Source organism: Erythrolamprus reginae, chromosome 1 (assembly GCF_031021105.1).
Source record: "Erythrolamprus reginae isolate rEryReg1 chromosome 1, rEryReg1.hap1, whole genome shotgun sequence".
NCBI classification, from domain to species: domain Eukaryota; kingdom Metazoa; phylum Chordata; class Lepidosauria; order Squamata; family Dipsadidae; genus Erythrolamprus; species Erythrolamprus reginae.
The window spans coordinates 10,983,641-11,003,262 of NC_091950.1; the positions used below are offsets into that span (position 1 = coordinate 10,983,641).

The following is a 19,622-nucleotide window of genomic DNA, read 5'->3' on the forward strand; positions in this document are numbered from 1 at the left end:
ACACCACTCCTACAAAATTAAGCCTTTGGCCACCAAACCACAATCGCAACCCCAGGGCAGCGCACCTGTTGTGAGTGGTCCACAGCTGGCTCAGCTGGTCACGGATTCTGAGGACCAGAAGACGGATGAGTAGTGGCATTGCAGGCCAGTGTTCTTGTCACCCAAGTCTGAGAGTGAGAGTGAAGGGGAGTTGGAGACTTGGGAATCACCAGAGACTGTAGAACCCCGAATTAAGGTATTGTCCGACTCAGAGGACGAGGGGGACTTTAAGGATCATGACCCCCTGTTAGATGCAAGGGTAAGGAGGATGAGACTGAGACACGAATATCTCTCAAGAAAAAGTTCTTGCATTAAATAGATGTATGGGACATTTGGCCACACCTTGGCAGTATATAAGGACAGGCTGATGGGAAAGGGGGTGTGGCAGACAATGTTCCCCATCATGGAGGGAGGTGCCTCAGAATCGAGAGACTTCTACTTCCACTGACTTCAATTCTTGCCTGTTGCATGAGCTGTTCAATTCTCTGGACTGAGTGAATGTAGTTAAAAACCAAAGACATATCATTAGTGGAGATGTATGACTCTATCTGGCTCGCATCCCGGACTTTCCTTATCTTCTGCTAATTAGAGAAACGTGGCCAGCATGAAATTCCTTGCGTTAACCTTTGCATTGCAGAAATTGTGTTACCAATAGGCTTTGCCGGTGGGTGCTTTTGAAACAATGTGTGTGTGTCTTTATTTTTGATCATTGATCTGGCTGGACAGAACAGCACCAACACGCTTTCTGTGCATTTATAGGAAAATAAACCTCACTAGACCAAAATGGAGAGGAGCAAAACGACCAATGTAGGATTAATTAATTTACACCCCCAACCACGATTTAACTTGGCTTCAAAATGCTAGATTGCCAGCAACTAAAACCTGGTTTATACTTGGAATATTGCATCCAGGTTTAGTTGTGCAGAGAAGAGCAACAAAGAGGATTAGGTGACTGTAGGCTAAAGCAAAGCAGTTTAGGGAAATAACCCCTTGTTTTGGGGGAGGGATGAATGGAGAGAGAGGGGGAGGGGGAGAAGGAAAGGAAGGGAGGAAGGAAGGGACTCAATTGTGTCAACCCCTAACCCCCAACACTTCTCCCTTAGACTCTCCACGATTGACCTCTCCAGGTTCCTAAGAGGCCAGTAAGGAGCGTACATAAGTGCACTGGTGTGCCTTTCGTCCCCTGTCCAATTGTCTTTCCTTTCTCTCACCTATCATATATATTTTCTTTCTTTCATATATCCTCTCCTCTAAGTTTACTTTTACCCTTATATATATTACCACATGTCTATTTTTCTTCCTATGTATTTGTGTATTGGACAAGTGAATAAATAAATAAATAAAATAAAATAAAAGGGAAGAATGGAAGGAGAGAAAATGAGGGAGGAAGAAGGGAGGAAGGGAAGGAGAATGGAAGGAGAGATGGAAGGAGGGAGGAAGGAAAGAAAGAAAAAAAGAAGGGATGGTAGGGATAGGGAAGAAAAGAAAGGAAGGGAGAGGAAGGAAGGAAATAAAAATAGAGGAAGGAGAACCAGAGGAATTAAAGGAAAGAAAGAAAGAAAGAAAGAAAGAAAGAAAGAAAGAAAGAGGGAAGCAGGAGGACAAATGAAGGAGAAAAGGAAAGAAAGATAAACGGAGGACGAAAGGAAACGTAGAAAAGGAAGGAAATGGGGAATGGAGAAGGAGGGAGAGGTTTCCCCCCCCTTCAATTGCCATGGCAACATTGACATCACATACATGACCAAAGGGGCAGAGCGTGAAGTGAACCTACATTAATAATTTTGATCGACCACCCTGAATTTTTAATCAACCGTGAACTTGGATGTAAGGCTTTCGAAACTAGGAGAGGCACAATATTGTCAGTATATACACACACACTGCCTTGGACTGCTCGATCTCTGAGACAAAATCAATATTTTTCATTCAGGGCATCTAAAAGAATCAATGAAAACCAAACAAGCAAAGTTGTTTTATTATTTTGGCATTCAACACCCACTCTGTTATAAATCTATTAACTCCAGTGACAAAACCCCCCCAACCAGTGATTATCAGGCTAGAAAGTGGGAGACTGTGAGTTCTAGTTCCATATTAGCCATGAACGCCAACTGGGTGATTTGGAGCCAATCACATCAGGAGATGGTGAGTTCTAGTCCCGCCTTAGTTATGAAAGACGGCTGGGTGTCTTTGGGCCAATCACCAGGAGACGGTGAGTTCTAGTCCCGCCTTAGTTATGAAAGACGGCTGGGTGTCTTTGGGCCAATCACCAGGAGACGGTGAGTTCTAGTCCCGCCTTAGTTATGAAAGACGGCTGGGTGTCTTTGGGCCAATCACCAGGAGACGGTGAGTTCTAATCCCGCCTTAGTTATGAAAGACGGCTGGGTGTCTTTGGGCCAATCACCAGGAGACGGTGAGTTCTAGTCCCGCCTCAGTTATGAAAGACGGCTGGATGTCTTTGGGCCAATCACCAGGAGACGGTGAGTTCTAGTCCCGCCTTAGTTATGAAAGACGGCTGGGTGTCTTTGGGCCAATCACCAGGAGATGGTGAGTTCTAGTCCCGCCTTAGTTATGAAACACGGCTGGGTGTCTTTGGGCCAATCACCAGAAGACGGTGAGTTCTAGTCCCGCCTTAGTTATGAAAGATGGCTGGGTGTCTTTGGGCCAATCACCAGGAGACGGTGAGTTCTAGTCCCACCTTAGGTATGAAAGACGGCTGGTTGGCTTTGGGCCAATCACCAGGAGACGGTGAGTTCTAGTCCCGCCTTAGTTATGAAAGACGGCTGGGTGTCTTTGAGCCAATCACCAGGAGACGTTGAGTTCTAGTCCCGCCTTAGTTATGAAAGACAGCTGGGTGACTTTAGCCCAATCACTGGGAGATGGTGAGTTTTAGTCCCACCTTAGGCATGAAAAATGGCTGTTGTCTTTGGACCAATCACAAGGAGATGGTGAGTTCTAGTCCCGCCTTAGTTATGAAAGACAGCTGGGTGACTTTAGGCCAATCACTGGGAGATGGTGAGTTCTAGTCCCGCTTTAGTTATGAAAGACGGCTGGGTGTCTTTGAGCCAATCACCAGGAGACGTTGAGTTCTAGTCCCGCCTTAGTTATGAAAGACAGCTGGGTGACTTTAGCCCAATCACTGGGAGATGGTGAGTTTTAGTCCCACCTTAGGCATGAAAAATGGCTGTTGTCTTTGGACCAATCACAAGGAGATGGTGAGTTCTAGTCCCGCCTTAGTTATGAAAGACAGCTGGGTGACTTTAGGCCAATCACTGGGAGATGGTGAGTTCTAGTCCCGCCTTAGTTATGAAAGACGGCTGGGTGTCTTTGAGCCAATCACCAGGAGACGTTGAGTTCTAGTCCCGCCTTAGTTATGAAAGACAGCTGGGTGTCTTTGGACCAATCACCAGGAGATGGTGAGTTTTAGTCCCACCTTAGGCATGAAAAATGGCTGTTGTCTTTGGACCAATCACAAGGAGATGGTGAGTTCTAGTCCCGCCTTAGTTATGAAAGACAGCTGGGTGACTTTAGGCCAATCACTGGGAGATGGTGAGTTCTAGTCCCGCTTTAGTTATGAAAGACGGCCGGGTCTCTTTGGACCAATCACCAGGAGACAGTGAGTTTTAGTCCCACCTTAGGCATGAAAAACGGCTGGGTGACTTTAGGCCAATCACTGAGAGATGGTGAGTTCTAGTCCTGCTTTAGTTATGAAAGACGGCTGGTGTCTTTGGCCCAATCACCAGGAGACGGTGAGTTTTAGTCCTGCCTTAGTTATGAAAGACAGCTGGGTGTCTTTGGACCAATCACCAGGAGACGGTGAGTTTTAGTCCCACCTTAGGCATGAAAAACGGCTGGTGTCTTTGGACCAATCACCAGGAGACGGTGAGATCTAGTCCCGCCTTAGTTATGAAAGATGGCTGGGTGACTTTGGGCCAATCACCAGGAGACGGTGAGTTCTAGTCCTGCCTTAGTTCTGAAAGACGGCTGGGTGTCTTTGGGCCAATCACCAGGAGACGGTGAGTTCTAGTCCCGCCTTAGTTATGAAAGACGGCTGGGTGACTTTGGCCCAATCACCAGGAGACGTTGAGTTCTAGTTCTGCCTTAGGCATGAAAGATGGCTGGGTGTCTTTGGACCAATCACCAGGAGACGGTGAGTTTTAGTCCCACCTTAGGTATGAAAAACGGCTGGTGTCTTTGGGCCAATCACCAGGAGACAGTGAGTTTTAGTCCCACCTTCGGCATGAAAAACGACTGGGTGACTTTAGGCCAATCACTGGGAGATGGTGAGTTCTAGTCCTGCTTTAGTTATGAAAGACGGCTGGTGTCTTTGGACCAATCACCAGGAGACAGTGAGTTTTAGTCCTGCCTTAGTTATGAAAGACAGCTGGGTGTCTTTGGACCAATCACCAGGAGACGGTGAGTTTTAGTCCCACCTTAGGCATGAAAAACGGCTGGTGTCTTTGGGCCAATCACCAGGAGACAGTGAGTTTTAGTCCCACCTTCGGCATGAAAAACGACTGGGTGACTTTAAGCCAATCACTGGGAGATGGTGAGTTCTAGTCCTGCTTTAGTTATGAAAGACGGCTGGTGTCTTTGGACCAATCACCAGGAGACAGTGAGTTTTAGTCCTGCCTTAGTTATGAAAGACAGCTGGGTGTCTTTGGACCAATCACCAGGAGACGGTGAGTTCCAGTCCCGCCTTAGTTATGAAAGATGGCTGGGTGACTTTGGGCCAATCACCAGGAGACGGTGAGTTCTAGTCCTGCCTTAGTTCTGAAAGACGGCTGGGTGTCTTTGGGCCAATCACCAGGAGACGGTGAGTTCTAGTCCCACCTTAGTTATGAAAGACGGCTGGGTGACTTTGGCCCAATCACCAGGAGACGTTGAGTTCTAGTCCCACCTTAGTTATGAAAGACGGCTGGGTGACTTTGGCCCAATCACCAGGAGACGTTGAGTTTTAGTCCCACCTTAGGTATGAAAGATGGCTGGGTGTCTTTGGACCAATCACCAGGAGACGGTGAGTTTTAGTCCCACCTTAGGTATGAAAAATGGCTGGTGTCTTTCGGCCAATCACCAGGAGATGGTGAGTTCTAGTCCCGCCTTAGTTATGAAAGTCAGTTGCTGGGTTTGGGTTACTTACTGGGAGATGAATTCCAGTCCTACCAGTTGGTTGACTTTGGGGCCAATGTCTTTCTCTCTCAGCCCAACCCACCTCACAGGTTTGTTGTTTTGGAGAGAAATCAGAACGTTTGCCAGGTACATTGACCTTATATTGAGTTGAATAGAATAACCGTGACTTTGATCTCTGGGCCCTTTGGAAATGAAAATGGAAAGAAAGATTTTCTAACGAGGAACCTGCAAGTCTCCATCTTAAAAAGCGGAGTAGAAAAGTAGGAAAAAAACATTTTTATTTATTCATTTATCAGTTGTCATGCTAAGCTCTATGTCGGATAGGATGCCAAAAGCTTTTGCTGGGAGGGAGGGAAGCAAGGAAGGAAGTAAAGAAAGAAAGGAGGAGGAGAGAGGGGGAGGGAGGGAAGAAAGAAAAGGAGGGAGGGAGGAGGGAAGGAAGGAAGGAAGAGGGAAGAGGGAAGGAAAGAAAGAAGGAGAGACGAAGGAGGAAAGAAAGGAAGGAAGTAAAGAAAGAAAGGATGGGGGAGAGAGGGGGAGGGAGGGAAGGAAGAAAAGGAGGGAGGGAGGAGAGAGAGAAGGAAGGAAAGAAAGGAGGAGAGAGGAAGGAAGAAAGGGGGAGAGAGGATAGAAAGGAGAGAAGAAAGCCAATTTGGCTTGTCTCATTGCTTTTGCTGGGAGGGAGGGAAGGAAGGAAAGGAGAGAGGGAGGAGGGTGGGAAAGAAGGAAAGAAAGGAGAGAAGGAGGAAGGGAAGAAAGGAGAGGAGAGAGGGAGGGAGGTGGGGAGATCACAAAGGGTGAACAGTTCTACTCAGTGTACCCAGGTACAACTGTTGTAAATACACGCTGGCTGCCAGGCACCCAAATTTTGGCCACATGACCATGTGGTTGCTTGACCGATATAAGTACGAGGACCTGGCCGCGGTCACATTTTTCAGCACCATTGCAACTTCAAAGTATCATGAGTTGCCCAGAAACACAGGTATGGGGGAGGCGTTTTTTTCCTGTTAGATCTCCACTTATTCACAGGCTGGGCCACATTTTCTGCTTAGGGAGAAATCTTAATTTTATTACTAAGGCCATAAGCTGGTTGAAGGAGAGGAAAGGCATTTGCTGGAAGCAAAGCAACATTTGTTTGGATTAGTTATTGGATGGGAGACATCGGGAAATTGCAGGCTTCCCAATCCGATTTTTTAAAAGTCGGAAAAGCTTCCCAGAACAGAATTACGAGGCTCTTTGACGACGTTGCCAAGGAAACAATACGGACGTTATCACCAAAAAGCAAGGTTTCCTAACTTCGATCCCTTTAAGATGCATGGACTCCAACTCCCAGAATCCCCCAACTAAATGGAACAGGGGTAACATGAAGTCGCATCGGTTGCCTTGTTCAAAATGATGGACAGTCTCAAATATCCGCGAACTGACCATACGACAGCTTCTGGTTTCCTTTCTAAGCAGCCTTTTATTCAGAAACATAAGTACCAGATTAATCTTAGCTTATTCACGATTAGAATCTCAGTTTTATCCTTGAGGACCAGAAACTTTATTTGTTTTTGAGGATTAGCATCTTAGCATCTTTTGAGGATTAGCATCATAGTTTATTATACCCTGTTTCCCCCCAAAATAAGACATTCTCCTGATAATAAGGCCAAGCACTTATTTCCCCCAAAATAAGACAGGATCTTATTTTCAGGGAAACACTGTAGGGTAAAAGTTTTGAGGATCTTAAATTTCTTCTTGAGGACTAGCGTCGTGAGGACTACCCCATTCTTCTGGATAAAATCGTGACTCGAATAACAGGGCAAAATAAGGGCTGCTTCCCGTCCCACGAGACTATTCAGAAGAGACAATCTAAGCTTTTGCAAAACTGACATCCCAAAAGGGCGACAAATCCATTGTTTATACATTGAAGCAACAACATTTGGCATTTTTTGAAATACAGCCGGAAATAATAAATTCAAATTAAAGAGTTTTGCAGACTGCTTTTTGCAGAATTTTGCTCATTGTGACCGGAGTGGCTTGCCTCTGTAAATGTTGGGGAGAAATTTTGGGGTGGGGGTGAGTGGATACACAGTGTTTTTATTGTCCTTTTTTTTGTCAACCAAGTTTTTGTGCTAGGTGAAAAGTTGCCCTCTCGTACCCCACTGACAGCACCTGATAAATCGAGGGAGACCCTGGGATTAAAATCCAGCAACGACAACTATTATTTTTTTTTGCAATCCCATCTAAAGCCATCAAATATCTTCCAGTTAACATCTTTTAAGCATCCATTTAGGTCGGTCTTCAAACTTGGGCCATTTTAAAGACTCGCGGACTTCAACTCCCAGAATCCCTCAGCCGGCCATGTTTGGTTCGAAAGGCATCCAAGATGGCTTCCTTGGCTTGAGCCAAGGAGCTGGGCCTACTCTATGGCTTGCCTCTCTATGGTTTCCGTCCTGTAGTAGGAATTATGGATCCAGGCACCTTTGAAATTTCTGGTCCCGTGGTTGGAAGATTGATCTTCATATCCCTGGATTGTAAGTGCCACTTATGAACCACGTTCCCCAGGCTGGCTGGGGATTCTGGGAGTTGAAGTCCACGAGTCTTAAAGTTCCCAGGTTTGGAGAACCCCCTGGGTCCAAAACCTGGAAGGGAAAAAAAGAGAGAGGATATATCAGTTTTTGGTGAGTTTTTTCTCTTTTTAAATACAGTGGGGTCTGTGACCGTGAATGGACTATCTCTCCGTCGTGGAAAGGAGTAACGTCACTAAGTGAGGCTGGTAGTGGAACTGCTAGTGGCGCTGTTGCGCTTCTGAAGGCATTTGACGGCACTCGGAACTTGCAAACCAGAGTAGACATGGAAGCTGCCACACCACACCTGGCCAGGAAGAAGAAGAAAAATAACAGACCGAAAGTAAGTTTGGGGGGAAAAAATTGCAACGTATCCAAATAATTAAAGAAATTCAAGAGATAACAAGCAAAACAAGGATGCTGCTGTAAAACCCTACAAAGCAAGGTGTGTCTGTCTATGTCTGTCTTATCTACATATCTATCTACCCATCTTCCTTCCTTCTCACATCTTCCTTCCTTCCTTCCACCCATCTTTATTTCATTCTTTTCTTTCTTCCTTCTCATCCTTCCTCTTTTTCTTCTGTCCATCCATCTTTATTTTCCTCCCTCCCTCCTTCCCTCCCTCCCTTCCTTCCATCTTTATTTCATTCCTTCCTTCCTTCCTTCCACCGTTCTTCCTCTTTTCCTTCCGTCCATCCATCTTTATTTTCCTTCCTTCCTTCTTTCCTTCCATCTTTATTTCATTCTTTCCTTCCTTCCTTTCATCATTTTTCCTCTTTTCCTTCTGTCCATCCATCTTTGTTTTCCTTCCTTCCTTTCTTCCTTCCCTCCGTCTCATTTTCCTTCCTTCCATCCATCCATCTCTTCCTTGCTTCCTTGCTTCCTTCCTTCCTTCTGTAAAAGTAATTACACATCTCACAGAATATTATATTTCCCCAAAGGAGAAATGGAGAAACATAAAATACAAAGCAGTCCCCAGCAGATGCCTGAAGTCTTTAGAGGTGGATATTTTCTTTCTTTCTTTCTTTCTTTCTTTCTTTCTTTCTTTCTTTCTTTCTTTCTTTCTTTCTTTCTTTCTTTCTTTCCACAAGTTGATTCATCTGCATTACTCTATTTTTAATTGCCTCATACTATGGGATGCCCAGAGTCAGGATGCGAATTGGCCCATTTATAAGTTATCAATTTAATGAATTAAATTTAACCAATTAAACCAAATTCACTTATTAAATTACATTACACTGCATTAAATGAAAATGAAACTAAACTGCATTAAACTAAACTGTTCTAAATTAAATTAAACTCATTAAATTAATTAAATTTAATCAATGAAATTATTCAATTTAATCCATTAAATATATTAAAAAGGAAGAAAGTTTTTCAACAATCTTTACCAGATGTTATAAAACCCACCAGTTTCTTCTTACGCTACCACTTCCGAATCTCTTACCATAAAGGCCGGGAGAACCGGTTGGGTAAATTTGGCCCGAAACGTGTGAAGCAACTGTTTGGTTTTGGCGTTGTAGAACGAGAGGAATCCTGCAAAAGAAGGAGAAGGGAAAAAAAGGAGGGGCTCTTGAGGGGTGAGGGAAAGGAGAGAATGTGGACAAGAAGTAGAGAAGGGGGACCACACAATTTATCTATCCCAGTCTGACAGGGAAAATTGGGGGGGGGGGCTTCCCCCAAACCCCCAGGCGTTCCTACAGGCAGTCCTCGACTTAAGGCCTACACCAGAACCAGATTTTCCTTCACTAAGCAAGGGGGGTGTTACTGAATGAGTCAATTTAGCAAGCCAGTAACACGGTTGTCAAGCGAATCGGGCTTTCCGCCAACTTTGATGGCCGCAAATGTGAAAAACTGTACTTTTTGTGGCTAATTTTCAATTTTCAAAAAAGTCAAAATGGCCTCCGACACTCCTTCACAGCCTTTAATAATCCCATTGGGTCGGCCATCTTTACTTTTCTGACCCCATTTGGGGGTGGTTGTTCTTTTAAAACCCTCCAGACCTTTAATCATCCCATTGGGTCGGCCATCTTGACTTTTCTGACCCCATCTGGGGATGGTTGTTCTTTTAAAACCCTCCAGACCATAATAAACATTTTTGATCCCATCCTGATCTCCAAAACAGGGGACAATATCTTGTCTTCTAAAATTATAATTATTACCGTATTATTATTATTATTATTATTATTATTATTATTATTATTATTATTATTATTATTATTATTATTAATTAGATTTGTATGCCGCCCCTTTCCGCAGACTCGGGGCTGCTCACAACACAATAAAAACAGTTTACAACAAATCTAATAATTTACAATATAAAATATTTTAAAACCCCATTATTAAACAAACATACACACAAGCATGCCATACATAAATTGTATAGGCCCGGGGGAGATATCTCAGTTCCCCCATGCCTGACGACAAAGGTGGGTTTTAAGGAGTTTGCGAAAGGTGAGGAGGGTAGGGGCAGTTCTAATCTCTGGGGGGAGCTGGTTCCAGAGAATCGGGGCCGCCACAGAGAAGGCTCTTCCCCTGGGGCCCGCCAACCGACATTGTTTAGTTGACGGGACCCGGAGAAGGCCCACTCTGTGGGACCTAATCGGTCGCTGGGATTCGTGCGGCAGAAGGCGGTCTCGGAGATATTCTGGTCCGATGCCATAAAGGGCTTTAAAGGTCATAACCGACACCGGAAATTGATCAGCAACCAATGCAGATTATTATTATTATTATTATTATTATTATTATTATTATTATTATTATTATTATTATTATTTCTTGATGTGTTTTGCGAAATTCTTGGACATGGTACCAATTGTGCCAATGACAATGGGTATCACTGTTACATGTTTCATCCATAGTCATGTAGTTTGGAACCAGCTCCCCCCGGAGATTAGGATTGCCCCCACCCTCCTTACCATTCGTAAACTTTTTAAAACCCACCTCTGCCATCAGGCATGGGGGAACTGAGACATCCCCCCTTGCCTATGTAGTTTTATGTACGGAATGTTTGTGTGTATGTTTTTATATAAGGTTTTTTTAGGTTTTTAATGTAAAATTGTTATTTTAGACTTAGTATTAGATTTGTCATTGTATACTGTTTTATCACTGCTGTGAGCTGCCCCGAGTCTGCGGAGAGGGGCAGCATACAAATCTAATAAATAATAATAATAATAATTATTTTTTTTCACTATGCACTGTTTTATGTTGTGTGTTGTTAAAAAATCAGTAAAAATATATTTTTAAAAAATTACCTTCGTGAAAATTGCAATAGATGCCTAGGATGTCTGGAACTGGGATGTCCAAGATTTTGGCCTTGTTGTTGTGCTTGGCTGTGAAGCTGACTTGCAGCCAGTTGTTGAGATGAAGGCACCAGGAAGAAGACGTTTTGCCCAACTGGTCAAACTTGCCCAAATTCCGATAAGCCACACCCACCGCAAAAGCCTTGCTGTCCCGGTCATAGCGTACTTCCCAGTAGTGCTCACCGCTGTCAATCAATGTGTCACCTGCGAAGGGAAGAGTTATCAAGCCCTTGGATTGATTGATAAATCTTATAATAATAATAATAATAATAATAATAATAATAATAATAATAATAATAACAACAGAGTTGGAAGGGACCTTGGAGGTCTTCTAGTCCAACACCCTGCTTAGGCAGAAAGCCCTACACTACTTCAGACAGATGGTTATCCAACATCTTAAAAACTTCCAGTGTTGGAGCATTCACAACTTCTGGTGGCAAGCTGTTCCACTGCTTAATTGTTCTGTCAGGAATTTTTTCCTTAGTTCTAAGTTACTTTGCTCCTTGTTTAGTTTCCACCCATTGCTTCTTGTTCTACCCTCAGGTGCTTTGGAGAATAGTTCGACTCCCTCTTCTTTGTGGCAACCCCTGAGATATTTGAAAACTGCTCTCATGTCTCCCCTGGTCCTTCTTTTCATTAAACTAGCCATGCCCAGTTCTTGCAACTGTTTTTCATATGTTTTAACCTCCAGTCCCTCTTCAGTTGAAGTTGAAGTAGTTGTTGACAGGAAGGGCATTGTAGCAGATGATTGTATGGGCTACCGTGTTTCCTCGAAAATAAGACACTGTCTTATATTAATTTTTGCTCCAAAAGTTGTGCTACGTCTTATTTTCAGGGGGTGCCTTATATTTCTCAAATAAGACAAATTCACAGGCAGAAAAGCTGACACCCCCAAAGAAAGTGTACCATACGGTACACTGATTACGGTACGGTACCTGTCAGTATGGCACCCACACACACAACAACGGCACTTATATGGTACAACAGTATACGGCTACTGCAGCTTCCGGCCACCAGAGGAACTACAGTCTACGCACTGTAGTGGAGACTGTAATGGCGATGAGACAGCAGCAGACTGTGTCTGCTGTACTGGACGGTACCAAGTGATGGAAGGGGCGAGCAGGGGACGCCACATTATTACGGTACCGCTATGAACAGCTTTGAATGGTACCGTATGTTTTTCCACCGTACCATATGTAAACTTGACTACGCCTTATTTTCGGGGGGTGCCTTATATTAGCAAATTCTGCAAAACCTCTGACATGCCTTACTTTCGGGGTACGTCTTATTTTCGGGGAAACAGGGTATGCTTAGGTCATGTTTAAGGTGACGTAGTTCTAAGTCTAGGATTGTAGATCTAGTTGCGTAGGGAATTCTGTTGTGAATGGAGGAGTGGAGGGCTCTTCTCGTAAAGTATCTCTGGGCATTTTCTAGTGTTTATGTCTGATATGCAGTGTGGGTTCCAGACAGATGAGCTTTATTCAAGGATTATCCAGTGGAATCCTACGTTCTCCTCTGTGCATGTCCTTGAAAACTCAAGGGTTCTGCACACTCCTTAACAATCTTTCTCCCAGCTTGGAACTAAACCAGATTTTTTCTTATAACCTAGGATGCTGACAATCTTACCTAACACCGTGTAGGATTCGGCTGTGAATCGGTCTCTCCCTCCGCGGCCTGTTGGCATCCGTTTGGGAGACTGGACGCACCTGTGGGCAAGAAAATCCAGAGTGGGGGACTTGCTGAGACCCCCATTGGAGAGAGGGCAACAATAGGGGTCTGCGGAATTGTATCCCATTTGGAACCCGGCCCTCACTTCATAATGCAACGAAGCCAAGTTAGAGAAACCAAGGCACCAAAACAGAAAGGCACTACTGTATTATGTATTTCTTGGCCCACGTGTCCTTAAGACTTATTATAAATCTATGTGGGTAGTCCTGGACTTAACGCCCACCATTGAGGCCAAAATTTCGGTTGCTAAGGGAGAAGTGACTTTCGCCCCATTTTACGAGGGTCGCCCAGAAAATAATGCACCACATTTTTTTTTCTCAGCCTACAGTAATGGTACGAATGCGAAACTTTAGATATACATTATTTGAATTCTCAGGAGTACGTGTGTAAATTTTGCGGTTCTTCAGAGAGATAGCGTAGCTGTAGCAGTGTTTCGAAATGGCGTCTGTAAGTGAAGTATGTTACAAGCAGAGTGTTGTCATTGAATTTCTCACTGCGGAGAAAAAAACTTTTGAGAACATTCACAAACATTTGTGTACATTTTATGGAGAATCTGCAGTCGACAGAAGTACGGTTAATCGCTGGGCACAGAGGGTGAGGCCATTAGAAGAAAATTTTAGAATGTGCTGAGCTCGATATGATGATGAGGCGGTTAAATAATCAAGAAGAATCGGAATTTTATAATATTTGGCAGATGGTATACATTTGGTGGGATAAAAACAAAAAATAAAAGTCAAATTTAATAGAAAAAGTAAGCTAGACTGTGATGTTTTATAATAATAATAATAATAATAATAATAATAATAATAATAATAATTATTATTATTATTATTATTATTATTATTTATTAGATTTGTATGCCGCCCCTCTCCGAAGACTCTTTATAATACAATATAATATTGTCTTTCTATTTGGATTTGATCTAACCCATAATTAATTTTTTTATATATTTTAATATACTACTAGATGTGTTTTTACATAGCGAGTTGTAACAGATATCCTTATATATTCTCTGGATTGATCTAAACAACAATACGTTCTTTTTTCTTCTGTACAACGAAGACTTCTATTTTGAGCGGAGCAACTGTAGCTCCTCCTTATTTTTTATGTTGTGTTTGTAATGTTTGTCTTTTGAAAAATAATAAAAAATATTTTTTAAAAGAAATGGCTTTGTGACCAGAACAAGGAGTGGTAACGACAGGGTATACACGCCCTTGTGTCTCGCTGGAGGAAGGCCACAGAACGGGATGGAGATTATGTGGGTAAATAGGGAGTGTAGAAGAAACATCATTCGTTCCTGTGGGTAAGTTTCATTGAGTTCAATAAATAATTGTTGAAGAAAAAAAATATGGTGCATTACTTTCTGGGCGACCCTCATACAACTTTCCTTGCTGCATTTGTTAAGAGAATGCCTTGTGTACTGGGTGGGTGATGTCACTCATCACACTCAGCCCGTCTCCCAGCCAATTGCTTCAAAGATCATATGCTGCAACGTTCTACCTGTCAATGACTACTTCAGCTTCAACCGCAACAACACAAGAGCACGCAACAGATTCAAACTTAATATTAACCGCTCCAAACTAGACTGCAAAAAATATGACTTCAGCAACCAAGTTGTCGAAGTGTGGAACTCATTACCGGACTCAGTAGTGTCAACCCCTAACCCCCAATGTTTCTCCCTTAGACTCTCCACGATTGACCTCTCCAGGTTCCTTAGAGGTCAGTAAGGGGCGTGCATAAGTGCACCAGTGTGCCTTCCGTCCCCTGTCCAATTGTCTCTCATTTATCTTTACTTCCTTTCATATATGATCTCCTATACAGTAATACCTCGCCTTACGAACTTAATTGGTTCCCGGAGGAGGTTCGTAAGGTGAAAAGTTTGTAAGACGAAACAATGTTTCCCATAGGAAACAACGTAAAATGAATTAATGCGTGCAAGAAACCCCCCCCCCCGCGCAAAAACGCCGCTGCCCGGATGTCACCTTTTGAAACAGCTGGGCGCTTCTCAGCGTTTTCCCGAATGCCGAACCCGGACGTTCGGCAAAAGTTCGGGTTCGGGTTCAGGTGGCCGCCGAGAAGCCCTGCCGCCCCACTGTCGCCTTTTGAAACAGCCAGGGGGCTTCTTGGCGTTCTCCCGAACCCAAATGCCAAACCCGAACTTTTGCCGAACTTCCGGGTTCAGTATTCGGGAGGGCCGCCGAGAGGCCCCACCACTCGGCTGTCGCCTTTTGAAATAGCCGGGGGGCTTCTCAGCATTCTCCCGAATGCTGAACCCGTAAGTTCTGCAAAAGTTCGGGTTTGGCGTTCGGGTTCAGGAGTCGGCTGGCCAGGAAGGATGTCTCGGTGACGTCAAAGCTCCACCCATGGAATTCCCTATTGTGATTCCCCACTTCCGTTTGAGCCTCCCGACCGGCTGACAGCTCCGCGGGTCTTTTGCAAAGCTGATAGCCGGGCGGCAGGGCTTCTCGGCGTCCTTCTGAACCCGAACTTTTGCCGAACTTCCGGGTTCGGCATTCGGGCGGCAGGTTCGTAAGGCGGAAAAAGTTCATAAGAAGAGGCAAAATTTTTCCGAACCCCGGGTTCGTATCTCGGAATGTTCGTATGGCGAGGGGTTCGTATCACGAGGTACTACTGTACTTTTATATCTTTTCTTCTTTCCTTTTCTTCATTTATATTACTACATATCTATTGTCTTATATTATATGTATTGGACAAAATAAATAAATAAAAATAAATAAAATAAAGGCAGAGAGGTAGGATTCAGCCAATTGGGAGTAATCCCACCACTGACCCGTTTTTCGGCCTGGTTGTTTTTGCCATTTTTGAAGCCATTTTGGGGCCATTTTCAGGCCCTTTAGAAAACAGCCGGGAAAACAGGCCAAAAAATGAGAAGGGGGGGGGGCAGTCAGTGGTGGGATTTGCCGGTTTGCCAAACTGTGCAGAATCTTAACTAGCAGTTCGCCTGAACCGGCACGAATTGTAAGAATTTCACCTCTGGTCAAAAGTCACTTTTTTCAGTGCCATTGTAACTTTGAACGGTCATTAAATGAACTGTTGTAAGTTGAAGACTCTCTGCATTCATTTAAGGGCAGTATTTATTATCAGCCTAGCTTGAGAGTGACATAAAACAATCCAGTCGAAGTTCAATTCTGCTTCCACTCTATAGACCAGTGGTTCTCAAACTTTCCAATGCCGTGACCCCTTAATACAGTTCCTCGTGTTGGAGTGACCCCCAACCATAAGTCTAGCGCCAATTCTCCCAACAGAGCTTTAAGCTAATTGGCAGGAAGGTCAGGGGGATATCCCTACTGAACTCCTGATTGGTCGGATTGTAAAAATGTGTCCCAAGGCACCCAAATAGAAGCTTTAGTTCCTAACACCATGGGAAATGTGTCTTTTACCAAATTCTTAGGCGGCCCCTGTGAAACAGTTGTTCAACCCCCAAAGGGGTCCCGACCCCCAGGTTGAGAACCACTGCTATAGACAGAGTCTTGCTGGAGTTAAGCAATAGAGTTAGTCCTTGACTGAAGACCATTCATTTAGTGACCGCTCAAAGTTACAACGGCACTGAAAAAAGCGACGTAGGGCTGTGTTTCATACTTATGGCCAAGGCCTCATCCCCATGGTGACGTAATCAAATTTCAGGCTGACTAAATGAAGAAATAAATTAAGGAATCCAAGCAAAGATAATACCTGGCTGGAGAATTAACTGGGGAGGCGGTTCGGCCCTTCCCGTCCTTTTCTCGTGCTTTCATGTCTTGTACCTTCCCGCCCATGGCATCCCATTCCACACTGAGATCTTCCACCTTGAGATTCAGGTGGCTGGTGCTGCCATCCAGGCGGTACATGAAGGCTGGGAAGAGAGGAAAGGAGAAAGGTGCTTTGGTGTTTATTTCTAACTCCCTTCCTTCCTTTTTTCCTTCCTTCCTTCCACCCTCCCTCCCTCCCACTCCTAATTTCTCATCCTCCTTCCCATAATTTCCTTTCCTTTTTCCTTATTTTTCCTTCCTCTCTGTCTCCCTTCTCCCACTCCTAATTTTTGTCTCCTTCCTTCCTTCCTTTTCTTCTTTCCTTCCTTCCTTCCTTCCCTTCTTTCTTTCTTTCCTTCCTTCCTTTCCTTCCTTCCTTCCTTTTCTTCTTTCTTTCTTCCTTTCCTTCCTTCCTTTTCTTCTTTCCTTCCTTCCTTTTCTTCTTTCTTTCCTTCCTTCCTCCATATTGCTTCCTTCCTGTCTCCCCTCCCATTCCTAATTTCTTCCCCCTCCCTCCCCATCATTCCTTTCTCCCTCTCTCCCATAATTTCTTTCCTTCTTCCTTTCCTTACCTTCCTCTCTGCCACCCCTCACTCCCACTCCTAATTTTTTTCCCTTCCTTCCTTCCTTGCTTCTTTCGTTCTCTCTTTCTTTTTCCTTCCTTCCTTTTCTTCTTTCTTTTCCTTCCTTCCTTCCTTCCTCCATATTGCTTCCTCCCTCCCTCCCCTCCCCTCCCATTCCTAATTTCTTCCTCCCTCCCTCCCCATCATTCCTTTCTCCCTCTCTCCCATAATCTCTTTCCTTCTTCCTTTCCTTACCTTCCTCTCTGCCATCCCTCACTCCCACTCCTAATTTTCCCTTCCTTCCTTCTTTATTCTCTCTTTCTTTTTCCTTCCTTCCTTCCTTCTTTCTTTCTTTTTCTTTCCTTCCTGCCTTCTTTCTCTCTCTCTCTCTCCTTCCTTCATTCCTATCCTATCCTTCCTCTCTCCCTTCCATTCCTAATTTCTTCTTCGCTCACTCCCTCTCTCCCCATGTCTTCCTTCCTCCCTGCCTCCTTTCCTCTCCAGCCCCTCCCTCCCTCCATTATTATTATTATTATTATTATTATTATTATTATTATTATTAAGATTTATATGCAGCCCCTCTCTGGAGACTTGGAGCGGCTCACAACTTTCTTCCCAATCTTCCTCCAAGATCCCCAGATCATTTCTGCCTTAAAGACCATAGAGGACGCTGAACCATGGGCATAAGCTAAGGACTAGCTGTATAGCCAATATTTGTAAGATAGTTTTAGCCTCCCTGCTCCAAGTAGAATCTAATCTACTTACTGGGAGAGGCAATTTCCTGCAACGCACAACTGCACTTGTCAATGAAGCAAGTTAAGGGGACGGGCGTTTAAGGCTATCTAGCCCAACCCTCATTCTCTTGACATTGTGCAGGCTCAACCCATGGTCGTTAGCTGAGTCTCTGATCCTCCAGATGCAAGCCACCATTTTGACTTTTTTGACCTTTGCTCCCGATGCTCCTGAGTTTAACCCTTTTGGGATTACAAACCTGGATTCGACCAATTAGGTCCCACAGAGTTGGCCTTCTCCGGGTCCCGTCGACCAAACAATGTCGTTTGGCGGGTCCCAGGAGAAGAGCCTTCTCTGTGGCGGCCCCAACCCTGTGGAACCAGCTGCCCCCCTGAGATTAGAACAGCCCCCACCCTCCTTGCCTTTCGCAAACGCCTTAAGACCCACCTCTGTCGTCAGGCATGGGGGAACTGAAATATCTTCCCCAGGCCTATACTGCATATGTATGGTATGTTGTGTGAATGTTTTTTAAATTATGGGTTTTTAGCTTTCTAATTATTGAATTTGTATTTTACACTGTTTTTTCTGTTGCTGTTGTGAGCCGGTCCGAGTCTGCGGAGAGGGGCGGCATACAAATTTAATAAATAAATAAATAAATAAATAAATAAATAAATAAATAAATTCTCTCTAACGGTGTTTCCCAACCTTGGCAACTTGGAGATATTTGGACTTCAACTCCCAGAATTCCCCAGCCAGCGAATGCTGGCTGGGGAATTCTGGGAGTTGAAGTCCAGATATCTTCAAGTTGCCAAGGTTGGGAAACACTGTTCTATAAATCCAAACTAGGAAGCCACAAGAACTGGAACTTTCTAATCCTGGCTTAATTTTTAGCTGGGGCTGGAAATCCCACATTGCCACCCCCTCCACACACTTATGCATAAACCACCTCTTGGGGTTGCTCACCTCTTGTTTCCAAAGTGACCGGCTCTGAAAACTCTCCTGCCACAGCTTTGTTGCAAGCTTTGACCCGAAAATTCATGTATTTCATGTCAAATTTCAACCCTGTAGAGATGGAACAGCAAAGAGGAAACTGAAGGGAAGCTAATATTCATCCATGTCAACCAGAGCTGGCTGTATAGAGCGCTGGTGAGAACCACATTTGGAATAATACTGTGTTCAGTTCTGGAAACCTCACCTACAAAAAGATATGGATAAAACTGAATGGGTCCAAAGACAGACTACAAAAAAGGTTTAAAGCATAAATCTTATCAGGAAAGACTTAATGAACTCAATCTGTATAGTCCTGGGGGACAGAAGGGAAAGGGGGGACATGATCGAAACATTTAAATATGTTAAAGTGTTAAATAAGGTTCAGGAGGGAAGTGTTTTTAATAGGAAACCCAAGAACAAGGGGCCACAATCTGAGGTTAGTTGGGGGAAAGATCAGAAGCAACATGAGAAAATATTATTTGACTGAAAGAGTTGTAGGTGCTTGGAACAAACTTCCAGCAGACTTGGTTGGTCAATCCACAGTCACTGAATTTAAAAATGCCTGGGATAAACATAGATCCATCCTAAGATAAAATACAAGAAATAGTATAAGGGCAGACTAGATGGACCAGGAGGGTCTTTTTCTGCCGTCAGTCTTCTATGTTTCTATGTTTCTATGTGATCCAACCACAACACATACCGGCACAATGCTACCTCTGATCGTAATGAGCGTGACATCATTATGCTCACCGGAAAGCTTGATGTGGCTTAGCTTATGTGGATCTCTTGCCTCACAATCAGGAGGTTGTGAGTTCGATCCTAAGTAGGGTCTCCTGCTTGGGCATG

At 44.1% G+C, this 19,622-nt stretch overlaps 1 protein-coding gene across 1 annotated transcript; it reads right to left on the reverse strand.

Moving 5' to 3' along the window:
* Positions 1 to 7,670: 7,670 nt before the first annotated feature.
* On the reverse strand, positions 7,671 to 18,843 carry FSD1 (fibronectin type III and SPRY domain containing 1). Its single transcript, XM_070744519.1, has 6 exons — positions 18,750 to 18,843; positions 16,436 to 16,595; positions 12,641 to 12,720; positions 10,967 to 11,218; positions 9,160 to 9,248; positions 7,671 to 8,019 (listed from the first exon to the last, which is right to left on the reverse strand). The coding sequence occupies exons 1-6, from the start codon at positions 18,832 to 18,834 to the stop codon at positions 7,909 to 7,911; spliced, it is 777 nt and encodes a 258-aa protein (XP_070600620.1). The 5' UTR covers positions 18,835 to 18,843; the 3' UTR covers positions 7,671 to 7,908.
* Positions 18,844 to 19,622: the final 779 nt, after the last annotated feature.